The 26,506-nt window shown below is 37.2% G+C and overlaps 1 protein-coding gene across 1 annotated transcript; it reads right to left on the reverse strand.

Annotated features, from left to right (window-relative positions):
- Window positions 1-3,515: 3,515 nt before the first annotated feature.
- On the reverse strand, window positions 3,516-26,009 carry LOC105554670 (5'-3' exoribonuclease 1-like). The gene is made up of 12 exons (XM_012001225.1): window positions 25,817-26,009; window positions 16,609-16,841; window positions 12,398-12,495; window positions 11,084-11,193; window positions 10,882-10,992; window positions 9,221-9,303; window positions 8,495-8,582; window positions 8,242-8,410; window positions 7,142-7,209; window positions 6,683-6,820; window positions 4,488-4,554; window positions 3,516-4,290 (listed from the first exon to the last, which is right to left on the reverse strand). The coding sequence occupies exons 1-12, from the start codon at window positions 25,889-25,891 to the stop codon at window positions 4,151-4,153; spliced, it is 1,380 nt and encodes a 459-aa protein (XP_011856615.1). The 5' UTR covers window positions 25,892-26,009; the 3' UTR covers window positions 3,516-4,150.
- Window positions 26,010-26,506: the final 497 nt, after the last annotated feature.

Here is a 26,506-nt window from a genome sequence, read left to right on the forward strand (position 1 = left end):
TATGCTTTTCCCCATATTTTAAACACCATATAAAAATGATTTTGAAAAATTAGTACTGCCCATAATTCTACCATTTGAATATAAGAAATTAGCACTGTTGGAAAACTTAGGTCATTTGATGGCAACAATGTTACATTTCCTGAATTTTTTTTTTTTTTTTTTTTGGATGGAGTCTCACCCTGTCGCCCAGGCTGGAACACAGTGGCGCAATCCTGGCTCACTGCAAGCTCCGCCTCCCAGGTTCACGCCATTCTCTTGCCTCAGCCTCCCAAGTAGCTGGGACTACAGGCGCCTGCCACCACCCTGGGCTAATGTTTTATATTTTTAGTAGAGACAGGGTTTCACCTTGTTAGCCAGGATGGTCTCGATCTCCTGATCTCGTGATCCGCCCGCCTCAGCATCCCAAAGTGCTGGGATTACAGGCGGATTACCGGCCTATTCCCTGAATTTTTAAAGTGTGGTTTCACATTTCTGAAATTGGGATGAATGATGAATCAGATAATTGAAAAACATGTATAATGTAAGGCTTTTTTGCTTTTTTTAATTCTCAAAATGTTGATCGTGAATCTTCCAATCAATAGATTGAACCAGAAATAATGAGGTAGTCAGAAGACTTTCAGTTTGGTCACTTGAGCCTGCATCATTTAAGCAAGAGGCTGGAAACAGTTGAATGTTCTGGTAAAAGCTCACAAGGAGAGGAAGAAAAGTGAGTCTGAGCTTATCTGGCCATTACCAGTCAGATCTAAGAACTTTTATCTTTGAATTAGCATGCTTATTATTGTATTTGTGATAAGGATGAAACCGTGTATCGATCACATACACTAACTGTTTTTATTACCTTCTTATCTTAATTACAGGTATAAATATTTTATAAAGCTTTGAACAAACAATTTTTAAAAATTTCAATATGCTCGTCATGTTTGACTCAGGATACCAAAAAAATTGAAATATTTTTGTATTCCATAATTATGGCATACATTTCAAAAAAAATGGCGAAGTTTAGGAGGCCAAATGCCATGTGGAATAGAAAATGGATAGACTTTGGAATCAGACAGGCTTTGACTTGATTCTTGGGTTTATAATCTTTAGGAAGATTACCTAACCTTTCTTAACCTTTCAGAGCCTCAATTTCTTCATCTGTAAAAGGGAGAAAACAATGTTTACTTTAAATAGTTGTGAAGATTATGTGAGAGCATGCTTTTTATGTGCTTGGCCTTAATGTAAGTTACAATAGGAATAACTTACATTCACACTATTTTAAAAATGGCAAATCAAGGATTTTCTTCATGAGATGCTCCTCAGGGAGGCCCTAAGAATCAGGTGATTATAAAACTTTTTTCAAAGGCTTATATTAAGTAAAACCATAATTAATGTCACGTTATTTTGCATTGGTTTGTATTGCTAGATGGCTCTGAAACAAAGCCTAGCACAGGTGCTTTGAACAAAACCAAACCAAATGGAGCTGTGTTATCACCTAAAAGTCTCTAGTATTCACTGTATCATTGTTTGGTTTTTTATTTTTCTACTTTGGTGGATGGTCTGAGAATGCAGATGAGATTTGCTAGAATAGGAAACAGAGAAATAAAACTATTACTATTTCCAGTAAAAGCAAATAATTGGGAGGCTGAGGCACGACAATTGCTTGCACCCGGGAAGGGGAGGTTGCAGCAGTGAGCCAAGACTGAACCACTGCACCGTAGCCTCGGTGACAGAACAAGAAAGAAAGAAAATAACTCCTTTCTCTTTTCTTCTTCACCTTTCTAGCCTGTCATACAAGTAAGCCCATTCTTCAGTGATTATTCTTTTTTTTTTTTTTTTTAAGAGACAGAGTCTCGTTCTGTTGCCCAGGCTGGAGTGCAGCAGTGAGACCTCAGCTCAGCTCACTGCAGCCTCCACCTCCCAAGTTCAAGCAATTCTCTTGCCTCAGCCTCCCAAGTAGCTGGGACTACAGAGGCACACCACCATGACCAGCTAATTTTTGTATTTTTAGTAGAGATGGGGTTTCACCATGTTGGCCAGGCTAGTCTCAAACTCTCGAACTCAAGTGATCTCTCCATCTTGGCCTCCCAAAGTGCTGGGATTAGAGGCGTGAGCCACTGCGCCTGAACACTTCAGTAATTATTCTTGATAGAGAATTCTTTAGCAAACACAAAAAATGTAAAGAGAATATAATGAACACCCTCACATAACCATCATTCAAACCCAATAATTATCAAGACTTTGTTAAATTTGACTAACCTTGATAGAGAACATTAAATCTTTACATTAACCAAGACCTCTTATTATGAGCCTTCTGCTAGGGCTGGAGAAGACATTACCTATATTTCACTTAAACCTGGTTGTATGGCACTTTTAAAAAATTACCATAAGTAGAGGCCAGGCACAGTAACTCAGGCCTGTAATCCTAGCACTTTGGGAGGCCGAGGTGGGTGGATCACCTGAGGTCAGGAGTTCAAGACTAGCCTGCCCAACAAGGAGAAACACCATCTCTAATAAAAATATAAAAATTAGCCAGTCGTGGTGGCGCATGCCTGTAATCCAAGCTACTCAGGGGGCTGAGGCAGAAGAATCGCTTGAACTCAGGAGGCGGAGACTGCAATGAGCTAAGATCATGCCACTGCATTCCAGCCTGGGCAACAGAGTGAGATTCTGTCTCAAAAAAATAAAAAAAAAATTACCATAAGTAGAAATAAAAGGAAGTGCTCCCTAAATAAGACTCTAGTAGAATGAATCATTATAAAAAGACGAAACTTTATTTTTGTTTTTATTCTCTCACCAGCTCCAGGACTGAACTCCATGATAGTAATAGTGCAAAATCCACTGTATTGCCTGAACATAACATGCAGCTTGATCAGCCAGAAAGTCACTGAAAATAGAATATTTTCATTATAACATATTTTTTGAAGATATGCCAGTGTCTTTAGAGCATGATATCTGCTGATACAACATTTTACCTCAGATGATTTATGTAATCAATGAATTAGCTATTTATAGCTAAAAATTATAATCCTAAAAACTCCAAAATATTTTTTAAAATTCCATCTTGTTACATTATAGTTTTCCTAAACCAACTATCAAAATAGATAAACCTGTTATTCATATTTACGCAGTTAATGTACCACTCCTTTGGTCTGAAGATTTACCCAATGAAGCTTTGAATGTACCACAACTTTGGTTTGAAGATTTACCCAATGAAGCTTTCCATAGTGACACTACTACTCTCTTAAATAGTGGGGGTGAGACGGGAGAAAGGGATGGGAATCTTCTTTATATGGGATGATGTCTCAGAGAAGCAAAGGAGCAAATCAGGAAGATCTTAAAATTTGGTTACAGAAGCTAGAACACATTCAGAAGTGCTGTATGTAAACAATATTCCCTCTAATCCTTTCTTTGTCAAAAACCAAATGCCATCTTCTAAGTTTGGGTAAAATAAGTCTTCAAATCATCAAAACAAAACAAAACAGAGCCCTGGGCTAAAGGCAAAAGGATTCACTTAAAAATTCCATAACTACGTATTTCTGGGAGGTATGTTTTTTATCATGAAAAATAATTGCTTTTTTATTATAAAAGAACTATTTCCTCATGAGTGAAAATCTGGATAATGAAGAACAGCATTTTTATCATCTTATAACCATCACTTTTACATTTTGTAGTGTTTCGGTCTTTTTTCTGTATCTAGGTTTTTTAAAGTGTTAATGAGAGCATACTGTATGTACGATTTCATGTCTTTCCTTTACAATTTGTACTTAATAATGTACTATAAGCATCCTTCCAAATTGTTATGAACTTTCTGCAAGTACCAGTTTAGCAGTTCTGCAGATTCTGGAGATGGAAGAGGTGACAGAGTTGGTGACTGTAATGAAGAAGCAGTGGCTAATTATGATGAACCTTCTTACTGGACATTTAGATTATTTCTAATTTTTTACTATTATAAACAACTTTGTAACAAAAATCCTTATATATAAGGATCATTTTCTCTTCAGCAATTTTTATCACAGTAATATAATACAAGTCAGAATTAATACCATCTTCTTCAAAACCAGATTAGTTGAAACATACACAATAATTAATGAAACCAAAAAATCCTTTTTCTCCTACTACTTTATCAAAATTACGTTGTTTTCTGAATAACTGTAAAATCTGATTTTTTCTATTTTAAAATAAAAGCATTGGCAAAAACGTACTCAGATACTATGTCAACCCCCATCTTCGTCATGTAATATGTTCTTTTATATTGTCTAAACTCAGTTTCAAATAGGTCATCATCTTCAGTCTCATCTTCTAAATTATCTGGGAAAAAAGAAAGATAGTGACTGACAATTATCAATAGCCTGTTTTTCCACCTAATGATTTGATAAATGTATATCCAAGTTGATGCTTATAAGCTATCACAGAAATCCGTTCCACCCAAAATTTGTAATAATAAAGAAAAGGTACAACTATCCTGTCAAAGTAGTAACATATCAAAACACATACTTCGTACTTACCCTTAGAAGTTACCATTTCGCCTTCATTTTTGTCTAAAGCAGCCCAACACAGAGAATTTTCCTGGCCCTATAAATAGTAAATCAACATAAAATGAATGGTAAGATACATTTCAAAGTAAGATGTTATTTCTCTTTCATGCACCCATTTGCTTTTCTATAGTTCTTCCATGTTATAACATCCTTCATATCCTGCCCACCTGTTTTTCCTCCCTTGTGATCTCAATCCTTTCTCTCCTCTATTCTCTGATTTCCTATCTACTGCCAATGACTCTCTTTAGTTCTTCCTACTCCCTTATCCCCATTTCCTTTCTTTCATCCAACTTATGGCCTCTACAAACTTCCTGTGTCTGGGCTATTCCTGTACAGCGTCTCTAAAGTTAGCTGCATATGGCTGGAAGACTGGTGAAGTTTAAGGACCAAATTGTGGTGGGGAAACCAGGGATTACTGACAGGTAAGTTTTGTGTGTACAGGTTCCCAAAAAGTTGCAGAACGTGTTTTCTTGGGGAGAAAGAAAAAAAAAAAAAAAACACCACACACAAAAACCAGTGGAATGCAGACTGACTGCTGCCAAGTTTCAGTGAGGAGGAGCTAAGTAGGGAGAAGGACTACACTACAGAAAACAAGGTCAGTTGCCCCTCCTGGAGCAAGAGTCATTAGGTTTGAACCTAAATAGAACCAGTACAGCGAGGACAGTAAGAAACTCAACAGAACCGTGGCCGGGCGCGGTGGCTCACACCTGTAATCCCAGCACTTAAGAGAGGCCGAGGTGGGCGGACCACAAGGTCAGGAGTTCGAGACCAGCATTACTAACATAGTGAAAACCCGTTTCTACTAAAAAAAATACAAAAATTAGCTGGGCGGTGGTGCACACCTCTAATCCCAACTACTCAGGAGGCTGAGGCAGGAGAATCGCTTGAACCCAGGAGGTGGAGGTTGCAGTGAGCCAAGATTGTGCCATTGCACACCAGCCTGGGTGACAGAGCGACACACTATCTCCAAAAAAAAAAAAAAAAAAACAACAACAGATTCCAATAATTATGGAGAGGCTGTGGAATTTTCACAAGAGGTTTACTTTTCAAGTTAACACAAGACACTCTTTGGAGATTACCAGAGATGTTCTGCAGCGCACTATCATATTCTAATTGATTCTATTATTCATTTATTAAGCACATAACATTTACTAGATATTGTGCTATTAAGTTTGCACAAAAGTAATTGTGGTTTTTGCCATTACTGTTAGACTATTGTATTTTATATGTAAATCTTTTCTAGAGAAAAATCACTGATCTAGTTAATATCTCATATCATTAAATGCTATAAATATCCACATTTTAAAAACTAGTCCATTGTTTTAAAATAACAATTTTTTTTTTAATTAAAAAAAAATTGCCAGGGGAAAGCATGAATGCAGTCCTCCACTACCATAAGTCATGCAGTTGAGTTTCCCACATTTGGCGAAATCGCAGGGCATCAGCACATCCAGAGTGCAATGGATAAATCTCGCCCTGGGAAAACCACCCTCATGATCATGGTATCCTCCCTGTCAGGTTTTAAATAATTGTTTTTCCTTTTTTTTGAGACAGAGTCTCACTCTATCAGCCAGGCTGGAGTGCAGTGGCCTGATCTTGGCTCACTGCAACCTCTGTCTCCCAGGTGCAAGCGATTCTTGTGCCTCAGCCTCCCAAGTAGCTGGGACTACAGGTGCCCGCCACCACACCCAGCTAATTTTTGTTTTTTTAGTAGAGATGGGGTTTCGCCATGTTGGTCAGGCTGGTCTCAAACTCCTGACTTCAGGTAATTCACCCACCTCTGCCTCCCGAAGCGCTGGGATTACAGGTGTGAGCCACTGTACCTGGCCTTAAATAACTATTTTTAATAACATGTTTTAAATCATTTTTTAAAAAAGATAAATAATTTTCTGGGCTTTCATGTTTAGAAATGTTTTCCACATTTATTAACATAAAACACAATGTACCTCTTCAACAGTAAAAATAAGAAACTGATTATTGAAGACCTGGTTAAGTGATAGAAGCTAATAGAAAAAAAGAAACCAATTTCTGAAATGCCTATAGAGAGGAAGAAACAGAAATAAAACGAGGCAATCCCAAATCATAAGAAGAAAAATGAGAAACAAAGAATATAATTTTTGCCGTTACAGTTAAAATAATGAAAGGACACCTAAAAAAATAGACACCTTTAATTTTTTCTTTTCCTTGTAGTTCCTGGCTTCTTCTGCTGCTACACCTGCTGCTTCATTGAGGTACTTGTTACCAACTTTGCTTTCAAACCATTTTAGGTCCACAAAAACTTCACTGAAGTGCTCCCGATCAAACTGTACAAAAATATGTAAATTTATTTTAAAATAATTTAAGTATATCTAGAAAAATACAAATCAAACTTATAACAGTGACTACTACTGGGGTATAGGAAATTGGAGAATGTTACTCTTTTGTAAATATGGGAAACCTCATGTGTGACTCTAAAAATACAAATAGAAAGCAAATAAAAATAAAATTAATTTAGGTAAAAGTGTCTATACTGAATGAGCAACTGGAATAGAATTATAAAACCCTTTCTTATGGTATTACGTAATTGGTGACTGACCACTGATAGCTACTCTGCGAAAGGAAAACAAAAATTTCTAGTTACTTACATCTGATAGTTTCACAAGGTATTTCTCAAATCGAGGTAAGTTGAGATGCCCACTTTCATTTATATAACCTAAAAGAAACAAAAATTTAAATCTGTACTGAAAGTTGACATTTTTTCTAAACAATTCCACAAAATTCTTTCTACAAAATGTTGAATGTTCACGTTCTACAGTACTAATCAAGAAAAAACAGTGTTGGACTATATACAAACTGGCCCTAGTTTCTATGAATTTTATGCTACTATAATATGCAACATGTAAGTATTGAAGCCAAATATAAGAAATTCCAGGTTCCACAGAATAATCATCCAACATTTGGTAACAATTAATTAAATATGTTCTATAATATATCTAGATCATTCAATTTGATATGTTAACTTAAGGACTGATGTCCTGCTACCCTGTGGTCTGTTTTATTCAGTATCACTATGCTTGTCAATTTTCTGTTTTCACTGAAAAATCACTGCTTCATATTAAACACTCAGATGCATATCTATTCAAAAAAATTGAATTTCTATGCTTAAATATGAAAAAGGTAAAACCAATAAATTACGCTGGCTTTCTTAAGAAATTAAAGGCAAAGACTAGGCCGGGTGTGGTGGCTCATGCCTGTAATCCCACCACTTCGGGAAGCCAGGGCAGGTGATCACTTGAGGCCAGAAGTTTGAGACCAGCCTGGTCAATATGGTAAAACCCCATCTCCACTAAAAATACAGAACTTAGCCGGGCGTGGTGACACACGCCTGTAATCCCAGCTACTCAGGAGACTGAGGCACAGGCATAGCTTGAACCCACAAGGCAGAGACTGCACTCTAGCCTGGGCAATAGAGCAAGACCTCGTCCCAAAAATAAATAAATAATAAAAAATAAAGACAAAGATCAGTTAGCTATCAGTAAGTGAGGTTCATTAACTCTGTTCACTTTCTTTCCCCGTGAATCACTGAAAATGACAACCTCAGAGGTTAGCACCTTAGACCAAAATAATTTCCCAATGTTTTTCTATTTTAGCTGTGCATGCAATAATCTACTAAATTAAGTCACATTTTTAGGGAGAGATGGTACTAAATTAAAGTATCCTCGAGAGATCATTAAATTCTTCTTACCCCCAAGTTCTGGCAGGATGGTAATATACGTTCCATAAAGAAGAGGCAGTGCATCATGATTAATATGTAAATGAGGTAGATGAGGGATAAAATCATTACCAACAAGAAACCCCATCAAAATCCAATCATCTATTATCCTTTCAATATCATATTTAAATGTGATCTTTTCCTACAGTAAAATGGAGAACAAAGTCAAATGCAATGAAAATTGCTGCAACGGAAATCCTTGGTCCATGGCTTTATTAATACTTACTTTTAATACTGAAAACTCATAATCAATATACTCTCTCATTAAAGACAAGTGTAGAAGGTGAAATGTAGTTTCTTCTGGAGCACATACCCTGGAATTAGTCAGATGATCAAGATATAGTGAATTGTATTTTTAAGGTCCCAGCTTAAAAACGTAACAAAGCTTAAATCAAAATTATCATCAGAAGATAGGTCTTGTAATTAAGGCATACAATTTATATGAAAGATGAAGGGTAACAAAGCAAAAAATACAACTGCAATGATAATAGATAACACATGTTAAAGTTCAAAACAATTGGTTTACATTATGTATTCTGTGGAAGGATTCTCAGAATTAAGAAGTCCTAAATAACATACAGTAGATATAAGAAACCGCTGAGATCTAGTCCATTTAAGGTTGGTCTTTTCAACAAATGGCGCAAGGCAGATTGGATATCCACATGCAAAAGAATGAAGTTGGGCTCTTACCTTACACCACACACTAAAATTAACTCAAAATGAATCAAAGATCTAACCATAAAAGTTAAAACTTGAAAACTCTTAAAAAAAAGAAAAACAGATGAGTTGGATTGTAACAAAAATTAAAAACTTTTGTGCATCAAGGACACTATCAACATAGTGAAAAGGCAACCTACAGAATGAGAGAAAGTATTTACAAATCATATATCTGTTAAAGAATTACTATCCAGGCATAATTTCTTTCTTCCAACATACATGCTATATCATTTACCGTTGTGTTTTCTTGCCACCAAATCGAACTTCTTCTCTTAAGAGAGAAAAATGTGCCTCATGACTTGTTAATCCAAGCATAATCTGTTGAAAAATGATTAAGAAACGTTTCTGTTCTCCTATTTTTAATAATATTAGGTTCACAAAAGCAATTAAAAAACAATTCTACACAAGGAAGAATAAGAAACAATTAGCACATTAAATAAACAAATAACAAAATATGATCTAGGGATAAAGTGTACTTTTCTAAGAAAAATATGTTCACCTTAGCTCACATGCTTTTCATAACCATTACCCTATCCCCTATCCCCTCTCCTCTTCCTATTCCTCCAAATCCCAAAAGTCTCCTCTTGGTTTCACATATTTCTACTTGCCGTGGGGGAACTGGTTAGAAATTAGAGGTAGCAGCTTTTCTATGACCAAAGAATGCAGGACTCTTTTGGAGACCAGGATAGCCCCAGTATATGAAAAGTCAGGGGGAAAAAAAAAAAAATTGAAAAGGGCACTTTCAGTTAATTTTCTCACATAGTATTCTTTTTTTTTTTTTTTTTTTTTTCACGGACTCCAGGCTGGAGCAGTGGCGCGATCTTGGCTCACTGTAACCTCCACCTCCCAGGTTCAAGCAATTCTCCCTGGCTCAGCCTCCAGAGTAGCTGGGATTACAGGTACCTGCCACTATGCCCGGCTAATTTTTGTATTTTTTAGTAGAGATGGGGTTTAGCCATGTTGGCCAGGTTGGTCTTGAACTCCTGACCTTAGATGATCTGGCCACCTCGACCTCCCAAAGAGCTGGGATTACAGGCATGAGCCACCATGCCCGGCCTCTCACACAGTATTCTATTACCAAGTAAGTCAACAGTCTGTTGAGACATACCAATCAAATGCCATGTACTTGCATACTGTTTATTTCATGTGATTCAAACAAGAACAAAATGAAACATTTATGAGGCAATCAGGGAAATGATAATACTAACTGGTTATTTCTATATAAAGAACGGGTTGTTAATTTCTGTTTTACGTGGGATGATGGCATTGTGGTTATGTATTTTTTTCTTAAAAAAAAAACAAAAACAAAACCCTAATCCTTTAAAGAAACATTATGAAACATATATAAATTAAATGATAAAATGTTTAGGATTTGCTTTAATAATCGGGCGGGGAGCGGGTAGGAGAGAGAAGAGATAGATGATTAGGGGTAGAAATTTAAAATTATTTAAGTCAGATGAAGGGCATAGGATGTTCATTACATTACCTTTTCTATTTTTGTTTATGCTTGAAAATTTCCATAATAAATAAAAGTCTAGTAAAGGTACTTGGAACATGGAGTTTTCAGATCAAGAGGTATCAAAAACCATGTATTAAGCCTGAGGGTAAAAAGGCAGCCCCACTTCTCTGACCTCGACAAAGTATTCACGGCAAAATATTCACAGCACTAGGATTAGTCACATCTGTAGACTAATTATAGAGACCTGTTGGTCATAAACTATGGCTAAAAAGCTCATTTTCCAATGATTTTTAGAACTTTGGTAATGATAGAAGTAGCAATCACTATTATGTCTCCAATATTTGTTGCCACAGCCAGTAAGCTTCCTGTACAAAATGAAATCTCTTAGATATTTAACTATCTATGCGTAAGTTTATAATAATAAAAATTATACCTACCAAGTCAGCATCTAAACCATAAAGACAGTGTCTGGTGTTTGGATCATGATCTGGCTTTGCTTTCTCGGATCTGATAAACTCCATGATTTTATGCTCTCCTTCTCCAGGAGTCTAAATAAAATGTTTTTAAAAATGCAGTAATATGGTATGCTTGAGAATATTAAATAATTTTTTAAAACTCTTTAAATAAAAAGATAATAACCTCATGGCCTGAGAAGTAGATGGTAACTCCTTGCCATGACTTGTCTGTGGAAATTTTCATATTTACAAAATACTTCAGATGTTCATGTAACCTGGCCATAAATTCAGTTCCTAAAAATAATAAGTTTTAAAAAGGTTAATCTAAGAAAGACATAAAAACATTTAAGTTCTCAGTGACAACACATAACTGAATCTGAGCATGCAGGGAATAGCTAGGTAGGTATAGGATCTCCAAAGAAGGTCAAAAGCTCTCTTGCTTATCCTGAAAAACAAGTAATGTACCTTTTCCTTGCAAATATCACAACTGTTTCTAATGTCACTAGTCCCCCTAAATAAAATCAGTGTCACATAGGGAAAGTCAAGGAATTTTACTAGTGACTCAGCACTGTGCTTCAGGAATTTTCATATAAGGGCTGAGTTTGAACTCTCTAATGAATCTCAACCTTCTATTTCTTCTGCTGAATTCTGAAGTTTTTTTTTTTTTTTTTTTAAGGCTTGCAGCTTAAATCAGATTGTCAATAATAATAATAATATTACTACTGAAATTATTACTCTGAAAAATTATTACTAATTTGGAACCGGAGTCTACAATGATTACATTTTGGGAAAGTCAAATAGTCAAAAGCAATACAGTCTAAAACCACAATCAGCATAAAACCATTGTTAAACTAAGCAATGTGTGACCAATGCACTTAAAGAAAGAGCAAATTACCACTGTTAGTAAAGAACTAATAAGAAAGTTAGATTTTAAGATTTTCATTCGAAGTAAAGAATTATAATGACGTTAGACAAAGGTTGTAGAAGTATAGAGTATGCTGCTGCATACAAAATTAAACATAATACTGATAAATTCATTTTCCTTAAAGTCATAAAAATCTTAATCAATTTTGAGAAGCAGAGTAGTAAGTGCACTGGACTCGGAGAATCAGTTCCTTACTCTCACTACCATAATATAGCTACATCAACTTGATAAGCTACAACCTCACTGAGTCTGTTTTAACATAAATAAATGGCAGGATTAGGACAGAAAGATATACAAACATAAGTTTCTTCAAGGTCTGCAATTCTGTACACCTGGGAGATTCCTGTCCATATGTGCTCTAATTTATCTACATTTGAAAATCTCTACAGTTTTTGTAGGAGTATTTATGACCAAGGTGACCAAACCATCTCACGAGCAAAGGTAAGTGGGAGAATACAGTAAATGGCACCCTAAGGCCAAAATAAATAGAGCACAGAAAGTAAAATTCATTTAAAAACCAAGTTTTCAATTTATATTTCAATTCTGTCACAATTTTTCTCCCAGCGAATTTACCTGGTGTGATACAGTTGGAATCAAATCTGGCCTCTGTAGGAAGAGTTTCTCCCTTCTCTATTGCCTTTTTAATTTTGTCTTCTGCCTCCTTTGCTGACCTTAAAGGTTAAAGGAAAAAAGTACCTTAAGTTTTCCGGAAAAAAGTGAAGATCTTTATATAAACTGCTATGTAGGTGCCTTTATAACTAAAATAGCAATTCATCAGTTTTAAGGTTCAAAACGCCCAAGTTTTGAAATGATTATGATTGATAAAAATGAGCCTCAGGCTTGTTTTGTTTATTTAAAGAATTGAATTTTTCAGGCCAGGCGCAGTGGCTCACGCCTATAACCCCAATATTTTGGGAGGCCAAGGTGGGAAGAATAATTGAGTCCAGGAGCTCAAGACCAGCTTGGGCAACAAAGGATGATCCCATCTCTACAAAAATAAAAAAAATTAGTCAGGTACAGGGGCATGTGCCTATAGTCTCAGCTAATTGGGAGGCTGAGGCAAAAGGACCCCATGAGCCCGGGAGCTCGAGATTGCAATGAGTGATGATTGTACCCATTGTACTCCAGGTTGTGTGACAAAGTGAGTCCTTGTCTCATTTAAAAAAAAAAAATTGAATTTTTCAGATTAGGAATACAAAAGTAGGACATTTTAACAGAATGTTAAAAACATAATTATTGTCACAAATATATAGCAAATTCATTCTAAAAATAAGAGCAAAATATAGCTTTAAATGTTCATTTTATATATACTACATCTAATGATAATGACATTTAATGACCTTAATCATTTAATGTATACTTTTAAGATCATTAAAATTATCCCTAAGATTATATAAAAATACAATTATAAAACTGAAATACCTATCTCTGTGTTTCCTAAAAACATTTAAAATGAAAGCCTAATGACATTAATGAAATCAACTGCCAAATCATCACACTTTTGAGGCAACAGAATTTCCTAGAAAGAACCTGAGTTTTACAGTCAGGCAAACCTGGTATTTGAATATGGGTGTCCTACTACCTGTCTGACTTCTACTGTAACCCCTTTGCAGCATACCAGCATGCCACATGGCATACAAGTTAGGAAGCTCTACTTTGAGTGTAGTTTCTACAGCTTTGCTACCAGCTTCATCTACTGTGCCCCACAGAATTCTATTTCTGTGATGAACAAACTCTTCTTCATGTTTAACCTCTCTCTACCAACCTCTTTAACATAACAAAAACTCTGAGGATACCAACTCATTTGTATTATCTGCAATGTCTTCTTTCCTCTTTTCTTCCCTTCCTTCTTTGGCTGACCAAACGATTATTCAATGTTGTTATGTCACAAGGTCTTGGGATATAACAAAAGAGAAATTATTCTTGGCCATGTGTGGTGGCTCACGCCTGTAATCCCAGCACTTTGGGAGGCCGAGGCAGGTGGATCATCTAAGGTCAGGAGTTTGAGACCAGCCTGGCCAACATGGCAAAACCCCGCCTCTATTAAAAATACAAAAAAATATCAGCCCGGTGTGGTGGTGTGTGCCTGTAGTCCCAGCTACTCGGGAGGCTGAGACAGGAGAATCGCTTGAACTTGGGAGGCAGAGGCCGTAGTGAGCTGAGATCGTACCTCTGCACTCTAGCCTGTGCAAGACAGAGCAACAGCCAGCAGAAGACAAGAAATAACTAAGACCAGAGCAGAACTGAAGGAGATAGAGACAGAGAAACACTCTCAAAAAAAAAAAAAAAAAAAAAAAAAATTATTTCTGTTCTCAGAGATTACATTCTAGTGGGGAGGCAGAAAACTAAACAGCCATAATGTTTAATCTGGATGCAATAAAGAAAACGGGACAGGAATAAGGTAAGACTATTGAAGTAATCTAGATTAAGATAATGGTAGTCTAGGCTGAGATCGTAGCATTAAAGATGAAAAGTACATAGATGTGACAAATCTGAGACTGGATAAAGAGGATTGGATGTGAGGAATGAGAAAAGCGAGATGTCCAAATAACTCTTGGGACTTTTGGATTAGGTAGCTAGTGGCAGGTGTTGCCATTCATTGAAATAGGAAACACAGAGGGCAGGCTGTTCTAAGGGGAAGATGAGTTCAGTTCTAAATATGTTAACCCTGAAGTATATCTGGGGTTTCCAAAAGGAGACATTCAGTAGGCATTTGGATATATAGGAGCTCAGGAGAAAGCGATCCACCAGAAAGATAAATTTGGAGTCATCAGCAGAGATACAGTAATCAAAGCCAGTGTATGAAATCACTCAGAGCCTAGGACAGAAACTTAAGAAACATTAATATTTAAGAAAAGCAGAGAAACAAAAGAAGACAAGGAAACTAAGAAAGTACAAAGAGAGAATGTGGTTACATGATGGTCAAAGAAAGGGAGAAGTTCAAGAAAGAAAGGTCAACATTGTTAAATGCTGTGGATAAATGAAGTAAGTTGAAGAAAGAATTATTCTTTGGATTTAGCCATAATCTTTTTTTTTTTTTTTTTTTTTTTTTTTGGGCGTAGTTTTGCTCTGTTGCCCAGGCTGGAGTGCAGTGGTGTGATCTCGGCTCACTGCATCCTCCACCTTCCGGGTTTAAGCAATTCTCTGCCTCAGCCTCCTGAGTAGCTGGGATTACAGGCGCCCACCACCACGCCTGGCTAATTGTTTTTGTATTTTTAGTAGAGACAGGGTTTCACCCCCTTGGCCAGGCTGATCTTGAACTCCTGACCTCGTGATCCACCCACCTCAGTCTCCCAAAGTGCTGGGATTACAGGTGTGAGCCACTACACCTGGCCTGGATTTAGCTGTAATCTTGTCAGGAAATTTTAGTGGCATCGTGGGGATAAAAGAAGGCAGATTTAGAAACAAGTAAAACAGGGAATTATGAATGGAGAAGGTCATTACTGTAGAGAATGGCAGAAAACTGACTAGGGAATTTCTAGGAAAAATGTAGTGCTCAATACCAGCACAGTATTTAATAAATGCTTGTGGTGGTTATAATGCATTGGCCCTCAACATCCATTCCATTCTCCTTCTAGTTTACCTTCTGATACCAGGGAGGTTAAAAAGTTCTCAGGCTTCCCTGCAGCTAAGTATCTTGATATGACTCAGATTTTGCCAATTAGATGCCTTCATATAAGGTTTGGAAGGTGGAAGTGTGGTGATGCCTGCATCACAATTGAGGCACTGGAGCTCTGGTGTCTGCGTATATTTCAGCAATGGTAAAGAAGATCCCAGTATTCAGTATCTTTGGAGGTGCTGATAAGCAAGGAACAGGGAATCAGTTTTTTTAGTACAGATCTAGCAGGTGCACTGTAGCTCTGGAACTAACAGATGCAGCAGTAGCTTCCTAATTGCTGAATTGTAACTACAGTGATGTATTCGTAGAGCCCCAGGTGACACCAAAACCTGGTCAGACATGGTGGCTCACACCTGTAATCCCAGCACTTAGGGAGGACAAGGTAGGCCGATCACTTGAAGGGTCAGGAGTTCAAGATGAGCCTGGCCAACAGAGTGAAATCCTGTATCTATTAAAAATATTAAAAAATTGGCTGGGAACAGTGGCTCACACCTGTAATCCCAGCACTTTGGGAGGCTGAGGCGGGTGGATCACCTGAGGTGAGGAGTTCGAGACCAGCCTGGCCAACGTGGTGAAACTCTGCCTCTACTAAAAGTACAAAAATCAGCTGGGAGTGGTGGCAGGTGCCTGTAATCACAGCTACTTAGGAGGTTGAGGCAGGAGAATCACTTGAGCCGGGGAGGTGGAGGTTGCAATGAGCCAAGATTGTGCCATTGCACTCCAGCCTGGGCGACAAGAGCAAAACTCCGTCTTAAAAAAAAAAAAAGAAAAAAAATTAGCTGGGTCTGGTGGTGCCTGCCTGTAATCCCAGCTACTTAGAAGTTGAGGCACCGATAATCACTTGAACTGGGGAGATACAGGTTACAGTGAGCTAAGACTGTACCACTGCACTCCAGCCTGGGTGATAAGAGTGAGATTCTGTTTCAACAAAGAAAGAAAGAAACAAACAAAAGAACCTCCAACATATGTTTTGAGAAAGGATATCTCACTGCGTTCCTAACTCATTACTTGACTGGTGAAATATGAAACTGAGATATTTCCATTTCTGGGGGAGTTTACGCAGAAAATAAACATGAACAGAAGATTGTGTTAAATCAATTATCTTTACAATAATGTATTTTTACTAAGCTAAATAATATTCCAAAATAAAACATAAATGTTTTACCTAAAACGCCTCCCACGCTGCTGGTTCATTTTTGCTCGAGGAGCCACACCATCAACAGCCATAAAGAACACTTTCCTGGGTTTAATAATGCGAAACAACACCTCCAGGTAGTGAAAAATATCAGTAAAGATTTTATCATCTGAAATTCTAAAGTGAACATCATCATCATTAGGATGGGAGCACTGATGTATAATTCCATTCATATCCAGGTACAAGTTGTCAAATTCAGGAATCTGAAAAACAAAGAAAAATGCTTGAGATAATTCATTTTAATCAACTACAGATAACTTACGCAGCAGGGAAAAGTGATTATTCAATTATAAAAAGCAGGATTTGTGTATTCTACTATATAAAAACCGAGCAAACAATCACAGATGAATAAAAAAAGTAAAGAATTGGTAATATGGTGACAAATTTGGTTATATACAATGCACCAATGACTTGATCAAATTTACTGTCAGGAAATAATTTACTTACTCAAAATAATATGCTCCAAGAAAACACCAAATAAAGTGCTTGGTTCATTTGGTACTCAAAATATTAGTTTAGTTCCTTCCTACCATTTGACATTAACTCCTCAAGACCTAAATTTCCTCTATAATGGGTAACAAAAAGCCCATTTACATCAAAAGGCTGTTTCTACATGGTTATCGAAAGGTTTAACATATGATGTAAAGCCTAATTGTATACTTAGTTTCACTGAAACAGTCACTGATTGGTTATATTAATTTTTACAATGTTAGATTATGCCAAGAAATTTATGAAACTGAAACCTGAAAAACAGATTTCTTGTTTGTAATAAGTGGGTTAATAGTTTGTAAAATCCGACTAACAAGCATCTGCTTTTATAAGATCTTAATGACTCTCTCATTTCTTTTTCCTCTATTTAAACGTTTGTGTTGGAACTCTTGGTCCCATCAGGAACAAAAATTTTTTTAGAAAGAAAAAAATAAATGTGTGTGAGGAAGGGGAACATTACTGAAACAAATATACATTAAGATGGAACTGAAATGGGTGCAACTAAGGAGTTATATTTTGTAGTGTAATGAAAGAATCTTAGAATAGAGTCTGCCTTACACATTCATTAAAGTAAATTACTTTGAATTTTCAAACATAAAAACATAAGGAGCTCTCCTTGTATAAACATAATAGAATCACTTCTGAAACAGTAATTCAAGTTTTACAACATGTACAGGTAATAATATATTTCCCTGCTATTGAGAAAATGGCATGCCTTTGAGTTTTGGGAGTAAAAAGTTTTGGTCTCTGAACCAATGAACACCATCTGGAATGTTCTTACTGAGTAACATGCTCAACTGAAACGACAGCTGTAACCATAAGATTTTTAAAGTGCACTCAAGATTAACTATTTGTTCCAAGAAATCTGAAAACCTCAATCAAAATCTCAGTGTGACTGTTCATCAGGGGTATTTTTATTTTTATTTTTTGAGACAAGGTCTCGATCTGTCACCCACCACTGCTGGAGTGCAGTGGTGTGATCTTGGCTCACTGCAGCCTCCATCTCCCAAGCTCAAGCAATCCTCCCACCTCAGGCTTCAGTGTAGCTGGGACCACTGACACATGCCAACACACATACTAATTTCATATCTTTTTCATATGCTAATTTCATACATTAATTTTCATATATTTTGTATGAAAAAATACCAGTGATGTTGCCCAGGCTGGTCTTGAATTCCTGAGCTCAAGCGATTTGCCTGCCCAGGCCTCCCAAAGTGATGGGATTACTACAGGTGTGAGCCACTGCGCCTGGCCTCAGCACCAATGACTTGATCAAAAAAAAAAATTTTTTTTTTACATTTTACATTTTACAGAATGTTTTACATTTTACAGAACGATTCCAAAGTTTTCCTAGAATAAATATGCAATAATGGCCAGGAACAGTATTAAAAAGAAGAGTAAGCTGGGTGTGGCAGCAAGTGTCTGTAGTTCCAGCTACTTGGGAGGCTGAGGTGAGAGGATCTTTGAACCCATAGGTTCAAGGCTGCAGTGAGTGGTGATTGCATCACCAAACTCCAGCCTGAGGGACAGAGTAAGACCCTGTCTCTATAAAACAAACAGACAAAAAGAAGAATCAAAGGAAATTTGCCCTAGATAAATTATCAAACAGATGGTTTGATTGGAAATACAGTATATAAAAAATAAAACTCCATCTTACCCTAAAACAAAAGAAATTCCAGAAGGATTAGAAATTTTACTGTGAGAAATGTAACCAAAAAAAATTACATACAAATATTTTGAAACTCTTAGGGTAGGAAAAGCCAGAAATCATAAAGCAAATAAATGGTATAGTTAGCTATCTAAAAATGTATTGTTTTAAATATATAGGGTTAAAAAGTGCCATATATAATTCAATTAAAAATGATAAAACATAGGGAAATGTTTGCAAATGAGAAGTCAACATCTCTAACACATAAAAAATTCTCAAATATAAGAAAAAGGGCAAATTTTTGGCTGGGCACGGTCGCTCACACCTGTAATCCCAGCACTTTGGGAGGCCAAGGTAGACAGGTCACTTGAGGTCAGGAGTTCAAGTCCAGCCTGGCCAAAAAGTGAAACCGTCTCTACTAAAAATACAAAAATTAGCCTGGGTGGTGGCGCGTGCCTGGAATCCCAGCTACTTAGAAGGCTGAGGCATGAGAATTGCTTGAACCTGGGAGGCAGAGGTTCCAGTGAGCTGAGATCATGCCACTGCACTCCAGCCTTGGCAATAGAGTGAGACAGTCTCAAAAAAAAAAAAAAAAAAAAAAGAGCAAATTTTTAAAGTAATCACAGAAAATGCAAAACTATTCAGAAAAGAATAAACACAAAAGTCTAATAAGCACATGAAAAGATGTTCACCATCCAAAATTTCTAATTGAAAGGACACATAATTTTCCCCACATTAGTAAACATTAAAGAGACTGATGTTACCCAGTATTAACAAGGCTTTGGGGAAGCACATATTTCATATGTTATTAAAAGCAATGGCTGGCATTTATTATGCAATTATTAGATATTAAACATTGGGCTAAATATGTATATTCATTATCTGACTTAATTATAACAACCTTAAAAGATAAATATTTAGCATTCTAATTTTGGAGAAAAGTCATGGAGCTAGAAAAACAGAAATGGGGTTTACACCCAATAGTATGGGACTAGAATGTAAATTGGCATAACTAACCACAAAGTATGAATTAAAATTTGAAACGTGTATCTTTGACCCAGGATTTCTACTACTGAAAATTTATTCTGAAAAATAATCAGATATGATAAGATATAAGTATAAAATATTCATGGCAGTATTGTACAGAAAAGATAGAAATAGAAAACTGATAATGGTACATCCATACAATGGAATTCAACACAGCAATTACAAATTATGAAACAGATTCATATTTGGCATGGAATAATGTGCATAATATATATAATCAAGTGACAAAGGCAAGGTATAAAACAGCAGGTAAAGTATCCTATTTGTAGGAAATATTTATTTACATATACATCTGCATAGAAAAGTTAGGAAGTATATAAAAACAAGATGTTACTAGTGGTCAACCATGGATGATGAAAGCTTTTACTTTCCTCTAGACTATGTAATAGTTTTTATATCTTTCTGCATTATCTGATTTTTAAAAAATAATGAGCATATATTACCTTTATAATCTAAAAAATACCCCACTATAATTTTCCTTTTAGAAAAGAAATATTTGAAAAATTCTCTTAGGTTTCAGATTAGTAAAAAAGACAAAGAATAATTAATCATTGGCCAATGTGTTGAATAAAGTGAGAACATATAGTAGAATTTTGCTCCCATACAAAGAGATTACTGATAATGTAGTTTCTCTTCTCAGAGAAATTACATTTGCAAGTGAGAAATTTCAAAGTTATTTTATACTTTCTGCCTTCTCCAATCCCATATCTAATTAGTCACTGAGGTATTTTTCTTTTTAATTTAACATCTAAAATGTTTCTAGAATCTTACCATCTTATCCACTTCCACTGTCTTAGGTAATCTCATCCTGTTCTCCATCCCCAGATCTCCTGCACTGGTCCATGACCCTCAGTTTCCCAACAGAACTGCTTGCTTCCAGTTTCCTCTCTCACCACAGTTTAGCTATTTTTCTAAAACATAATCTGATCACATTGCTTGCTCACTTAAATCCACAAGATACTACAAATCCTTAATAGCATAAAAGGTCCTGCATGATTTGGCTACTGTTTTCCCCACCGACTGTATATTCTTTCCTCTTTCTATGTATCTTTACAAGCTACTACAAGAAAACATTGAAGAAAATCTCTAGGATATTGGTCTGGGCAAAAATGTCTCAAGTAATATCCCACAAGCGTAGGAAACTGAAGCAAAAATGGAGAAATCGGATCCCATTAAGTTAAAAAGCTTCTGTACAGCAAAGAAAACAATCAGCAAAGTGAAGAGACAACCCACGGAATGGGAGAAATGTATTTGCAAACTACTCACCTGACAAGGGGTTAATAATCAGAATATAGAACGAGCTCCAATAACTCTATAGGACAAAATCTAATAATCCAATCAAAAATGGGCAAAAGATCTGAACAGACGTTTCTCAAAAAAGGATATACAAATGACAGACACATGACAAGGTGATCAACATCACTGATTATCAGAGAAATGCAAATCAAAACTACAATGAGATATCATCTTACCCCAGTTAAAATGGCTTATATTCAAAAGACAGGCAACAACAAATGCTAGCAAGGATGTGGAGAAAACGGGACCCTCATACACTGTTGGCAGGAATGTATTTAGTACAACCACTATGAAGAACAGTTTGAAGGTTCCTCAAAAAACTAAACAATAGAGCTACCATATGATCCCAGCAATCCCACTGCTGTGTTAATATAACCCAAAGAGAGGAAACCAGTATATCGCAGAGATATCTGCACTCTTTTGTTTGCTGCTGTACTGTTCACAATAGCCAAGATTTGGAAGCAACCTAAGTGTCCATCAACAAATGAACGGATAAAGAAAATGTGGTACATATATACAATGGAGTACTATTCAGCCATAAGAAGGAATGAGAGCCTGTCATCTGCAACCACATGGGTGGAAATGGCAATCATTATGTCAAGTAAAATAAGTCCAGCACAGAAAGACAAACATTGCATGTTCTCACTTATTAATGGGATCTAAAAATCAAAACAGTAGAACTCATGGACATAGAGAATAGAAAGATGGTTCCTAGAGGCTGGGAAGGGTAGTGGGGGAGTCAGGGGAGAGGTGGGAAAGGTTAATGGGTATAAAAGAAAAACTGAAAGAATGAATAAGACCTCGGCTGGGTGCGGTGGCTCACACCTATAATCCCAGCACTTTGGGAGGCCGAGGCGGGCAGATCACTTGAGCCCAGTAGTTTAAGACCAGCGTGGGCAACGTGGCAAAACCCCATCTCTATTTTTAAAAAGATTTAAATTAAAACAAACAAACAAACAAAACAAAAAAACACAGGCCAGGCACGGTGGCTCATGCCTGTAATCCAAACACTTTGGGAGGCTAAGGTGGGCGGATCACTTGAGGCCACCAGGAGTTGGAGAAGAACCTGGCCAACACAGCGAAACTCCATGTCTACCAAAAACACAAAAATTAGCTCGGTGTGGTGGCACACGCCGTTTGTCTCTTTTTAATCAAATATTTTTGAAAGGCATCACAACGATGAACCAAATTTCAAAATTTATTTACAGTGAAATTTAAAATTAATTCTCCTCCCAGTTTCTATACAAAAACTTTGGTTTCTAGTTTCTCTTTCTGTTTTTACAAGATGATTCAAAGAAACTGAAAACCTATGCTACTGAGGCACAAGAATCGCTTGAACTGGGGAGGTAGGGGTTGCAGTGAGCCAAGATTGCACCACTGTACTCCAGCCGGGGTGACAGAGCACGACCTTGTATCCAAAATAAAAAATAAAAAAAAAGAATGAATAAGACCTACTATGTGATAGCGCAACAGGGTGACTATAGCCAATAATTTAAAAACAACTAAAAGCGTATAATTAGATTGTAACACAAAGGATAAATACTTGAGGGGATGGATTCTCCATTCTCCATGATGTGATTATTACACACTGCCTGCCTGTATGAAAACATCTCATGAACCCCATAAATACATACACTTACCATGTATCACAAAAATAAAAAATAAACAAAATAAAAAATCTCAGGCTTCATTTCATTTTTTAAAAAAATACCGTTTTACAACATACTATCATGTCTATTTTAATATGCATTTCTATATACATTTTATATGCTATATGCTATAGCTAATAAATTAACTCACTCAAAAAATATTTACTGAGTACTCATTCTGTTATGCTGCTTTGTTTTTTTTCTTTTTCAGGCGCCTCTATTATTTGTCTTCTTTGCTCATCTTTCTTATTGTTACTTTTTCTTGAATCTTTTAAATCTACTCTATTTTTTAAAATGTCATCTTTCCACCGCCGATTGTTTTCTTAAATGGCATCTTTTGCTCTTGTCTTGTTTCTATTTGAGGCTTCAGCTCTGAAATTCTTTTTTTCATTTACTTCTAATTTTCTCTGTCATCTCATTCCCACATCTTCATAATTGATATATGTTGTTCTTTCATGTCTCATGTCATTTTCTTAATGCCTTTGAACTCATTGTGAAATAAATAACAGTTGTGGTTATAATTTTGGTCTATTTTGTGTGCATTTGTTTCACTGCAAGTTTTTATGTCTGGAGAGATATTCTGTCCCTTTTTCTCGTATAATAACTTTGTGATTTGATCTCAATACGTTTCTGTAACTCATTTTTATGTGAATTTAATTTTCTTGAACTTTTAGAATGAGTAGGTTCAGGGAATATAAGTTCACAAAGCTGTTTGTGGGCAGTGTTAAAAAATACATGGGTTTGCTCTGTGGTTTTCTAAGATTTCTTGATTCTATGACTTTGCCTCACTTTTATATGGACTATCTCCTCTTCTTGTCTCTATTTTGTCCCTTTCATAAAATTTTATTCCACTCCCAGCATAAAATTTTCATAAGATTTTATACCACTCCCTTTTCCTTAGGGGTCTGGTCTAGGATGGCACCTTGGCAAGTCAGTTTTGAATGTTCACAGGAGGTAAACTACTCCTGCCTAATTGATCTTTCTTATGGTAGACCTTCACCCAATCAATAATGGAGAGAATAAAATACCTCTGAGCTACTGCTATCTAATTGGCCAGCATAGTCTTTTAGTCGATACTGTTGGCTATTCTGGAATTCTCCTTTTCTAAGGTTCATCAGATGTTGTCCCATTGTTGCCTTCTCGCTTTTGCAGAGATGTCAATATCAACTGTGTCTAGAGACTATTGATAGTTTGCCTCACCTAGTTATGTTTTGGGTTTCACGGGGATAGCAAGTCACATGGTTTGTTGTAATTGTTTTATGGATTTTAAACTTTGGTTTCTAGTTTCTCTTTCTGTTTTTACAAGATGATTCAAAGAAACTGAAAACCTATGCTACTGAGGCCACACCACTGACTTCCCGTAACTCACTTCTTCTCCCTATCCTTTCCCCTCAGGACTAGCTTTTCAATGTCTGTGACTTATTAGGCATTACCATCTTTAAGTTCTACTTAACAGAGAAGCTGGTAACCCTTTGGTCTCTTTTTAATCAAACATTTTTGAAAGGCATCACAACGATGAACCAAATTTTAAAATTTGTTTACAGTGAAATTTAAAAATAATTGTCCTCCCAGTTTCTATATAAAGCTTTCACAAAACCTATCTTTAGTGTCCATGTCATAAAACTGCATTAAAAAGATTTTCATTCTTCAGTAACAAAATTCCTCAGTATGGAGAGAATCTAAGATATTTTCACCAAACCAAATTCTGTGCCACAGACTACAGAATAAAAATATTACTGAATAAATTATGTATTAAATCATCCCGAATAACCATCGCATTATTTTTGCACTTTAGAGATAAAGTGACTGATGTGTAACAGGTACTCATTGAAGGATGCAAGAAAAGCCAAAGTTGGTTGTCTCCATTTTTGCAATGTACTGGTTTCCTTTTCAGTCCTCCCCGGGGGAAAAAAAAAATACCTCTCTAAATCTAACTCAATCAAAGTTTCAAATAAATTCAAGATAAACTAACCTTGGAAAGTTTTTGTAGTCTATTTCTCATCTACCAAATCTGATTGGAATCCAGCAACAAAAAATCCTTTCCAGAAGTAAACTACCTTCATGTTCGTAAATACCGATTAAACCACAATTTAATAGGCTATTTACAACACTACCCATCACGACTGATTCAATCAGCTACACAAATTTCAAACTTATTTTTTTTTCTGTAAAACATCAGACAAGAGATCTATCAAATTCATTAAATGTGACAAACACCAAAGTATTACCCAAAGTCTAGTTTACCTAAGAGAGGGCTGCTTTCTCCTCTCTTTCCACAGTTCCAATATATAAACTACGTTTTTGGAATCTAAACACTAACGTTGCCCTGGGGTCAGTACATGCCAAATATTATTAGTAGTATTAATGTTCTATCAATTCGTTTCCCACCCCCCTCTGTCACACAGTGAGGCCTCCAAATAAAAGGTCCTACGCCTCACTCCCCAGCCCGCCCAAGAGTTTTTGTTTTGGCAATGGAGGATTGGTGGTGCTTTTGAGATAACAGAAAGTAACAAAAGGCATCATCAATATGAACCGTCAGCCACGTCGGAAAGTCTAGGCGCCGGGGGGCGGGTGGACAGCGCTTTACATCAGGTAAAGTAAACAAGGTGACTGCGTGTGGAGGCGGCTGTTATTGTTTGTACGTGGGTCTGCCGCTCTGGGTGGGATGGGGGAACCTACGAGGACACCCACCCCAGCTTCGCAGCCTCTGTAAGAAAAAGGCAACTTGCAGGTTCCCGAGAGGAAACCGGAGAACGGTAAAAGCGTTCTTTCCCAGGACTTCATTTCGGAATCGCGGAAGGACCAGCCGAAGCAGGAGCTGTCAGAGCGGCCGTGAACCCAATGGCTCTGTCCACACACAGGCAACCTGCCTCCTTGGCCCCTTTCGGCTCATCCGGGCGTCCTCAAACCTTCCGTCCCCCTCCCTATGCCACTTATCGTCCAGACGACGAGGGGAAAGAGGTGGCCCGAAAGCCGCAGCTCCAGGGTGGAGAGGGCCGCTGAGCCCCGGGTCCTCGGCCTTCTGAGCCGTTGCCCCTCGCTCACCCACCTGATGCTCTTTCACCACTTCGCTGAGGCAGGGATACCGCTCTGAGATCCATCGGTAAAACTTGGGGACTCCCATTTCGACCGTCAACACTAATCCCAGTCAGGGCCAAACCGAAACCAAACGCCCCGCCGGGGCTCCGCCGCCGCCTCCGGCCGTCGCTCCGCGGATGACAACACACCGCCCGGCCGACCATAGAGAGCGCCCGCTGGGCCTAGAGCGGCAGGATCCGAGGCCGTCCCAGGGGCGGGGCTTAGCCCGCCTGGCCTCGCGCAGCCGGGGCCACGGTACTGATCAGTGGCGGTCGGGGGATCTGCGGAGGTTTGCTCGTGTGCTTCCATGTAGGTGCGAAAATGCCCCAGGATAGAGCTATGCTTTCTAAGTGGATTTGGAATTGGCATAAAAACCGCACGAAGGTGTGGGAAGGGTATCGAACACTGATTTTTGTTACGCTTCTGTCTCCTAGGGTTGCTAATCTCAGTATTTTTCAGATTTGGAATGATGATTTATTTGGCTTAGTTTGTTTTGCCAAGAATTTTTTTCTCTGAGGAATTTAAACCCACGGTAAAGTTTTTTTAAAAACGTTCTTTTCCAAATTGTTCAAAAATTTCCCAAGTACCCGCCCCCCGCAACTGTTAACATAAGACCTTGGATACGAAATCATTTAATGTTTAGTTTTTACATTCATGCGTC

The sequence above is a fragment of the Mandrillus leucophaeus genome, unplaced genomic scaffold (genome assembly GCF_000951045.1).
Source record: "Mandrillus leucophaeus isolate KB7577 unplaced genomic scaffold, Mleu.le_1.0 Scaffold1176, whole genome shotgun sequence".
NCBI classification, from domain to species: domain Eukaryota; kingdom Metazoa; phylum Chordata; class Mammalia; order Primates; family Cercopithecidae; genus Mandrillus; species Mandrillus leucophaeus.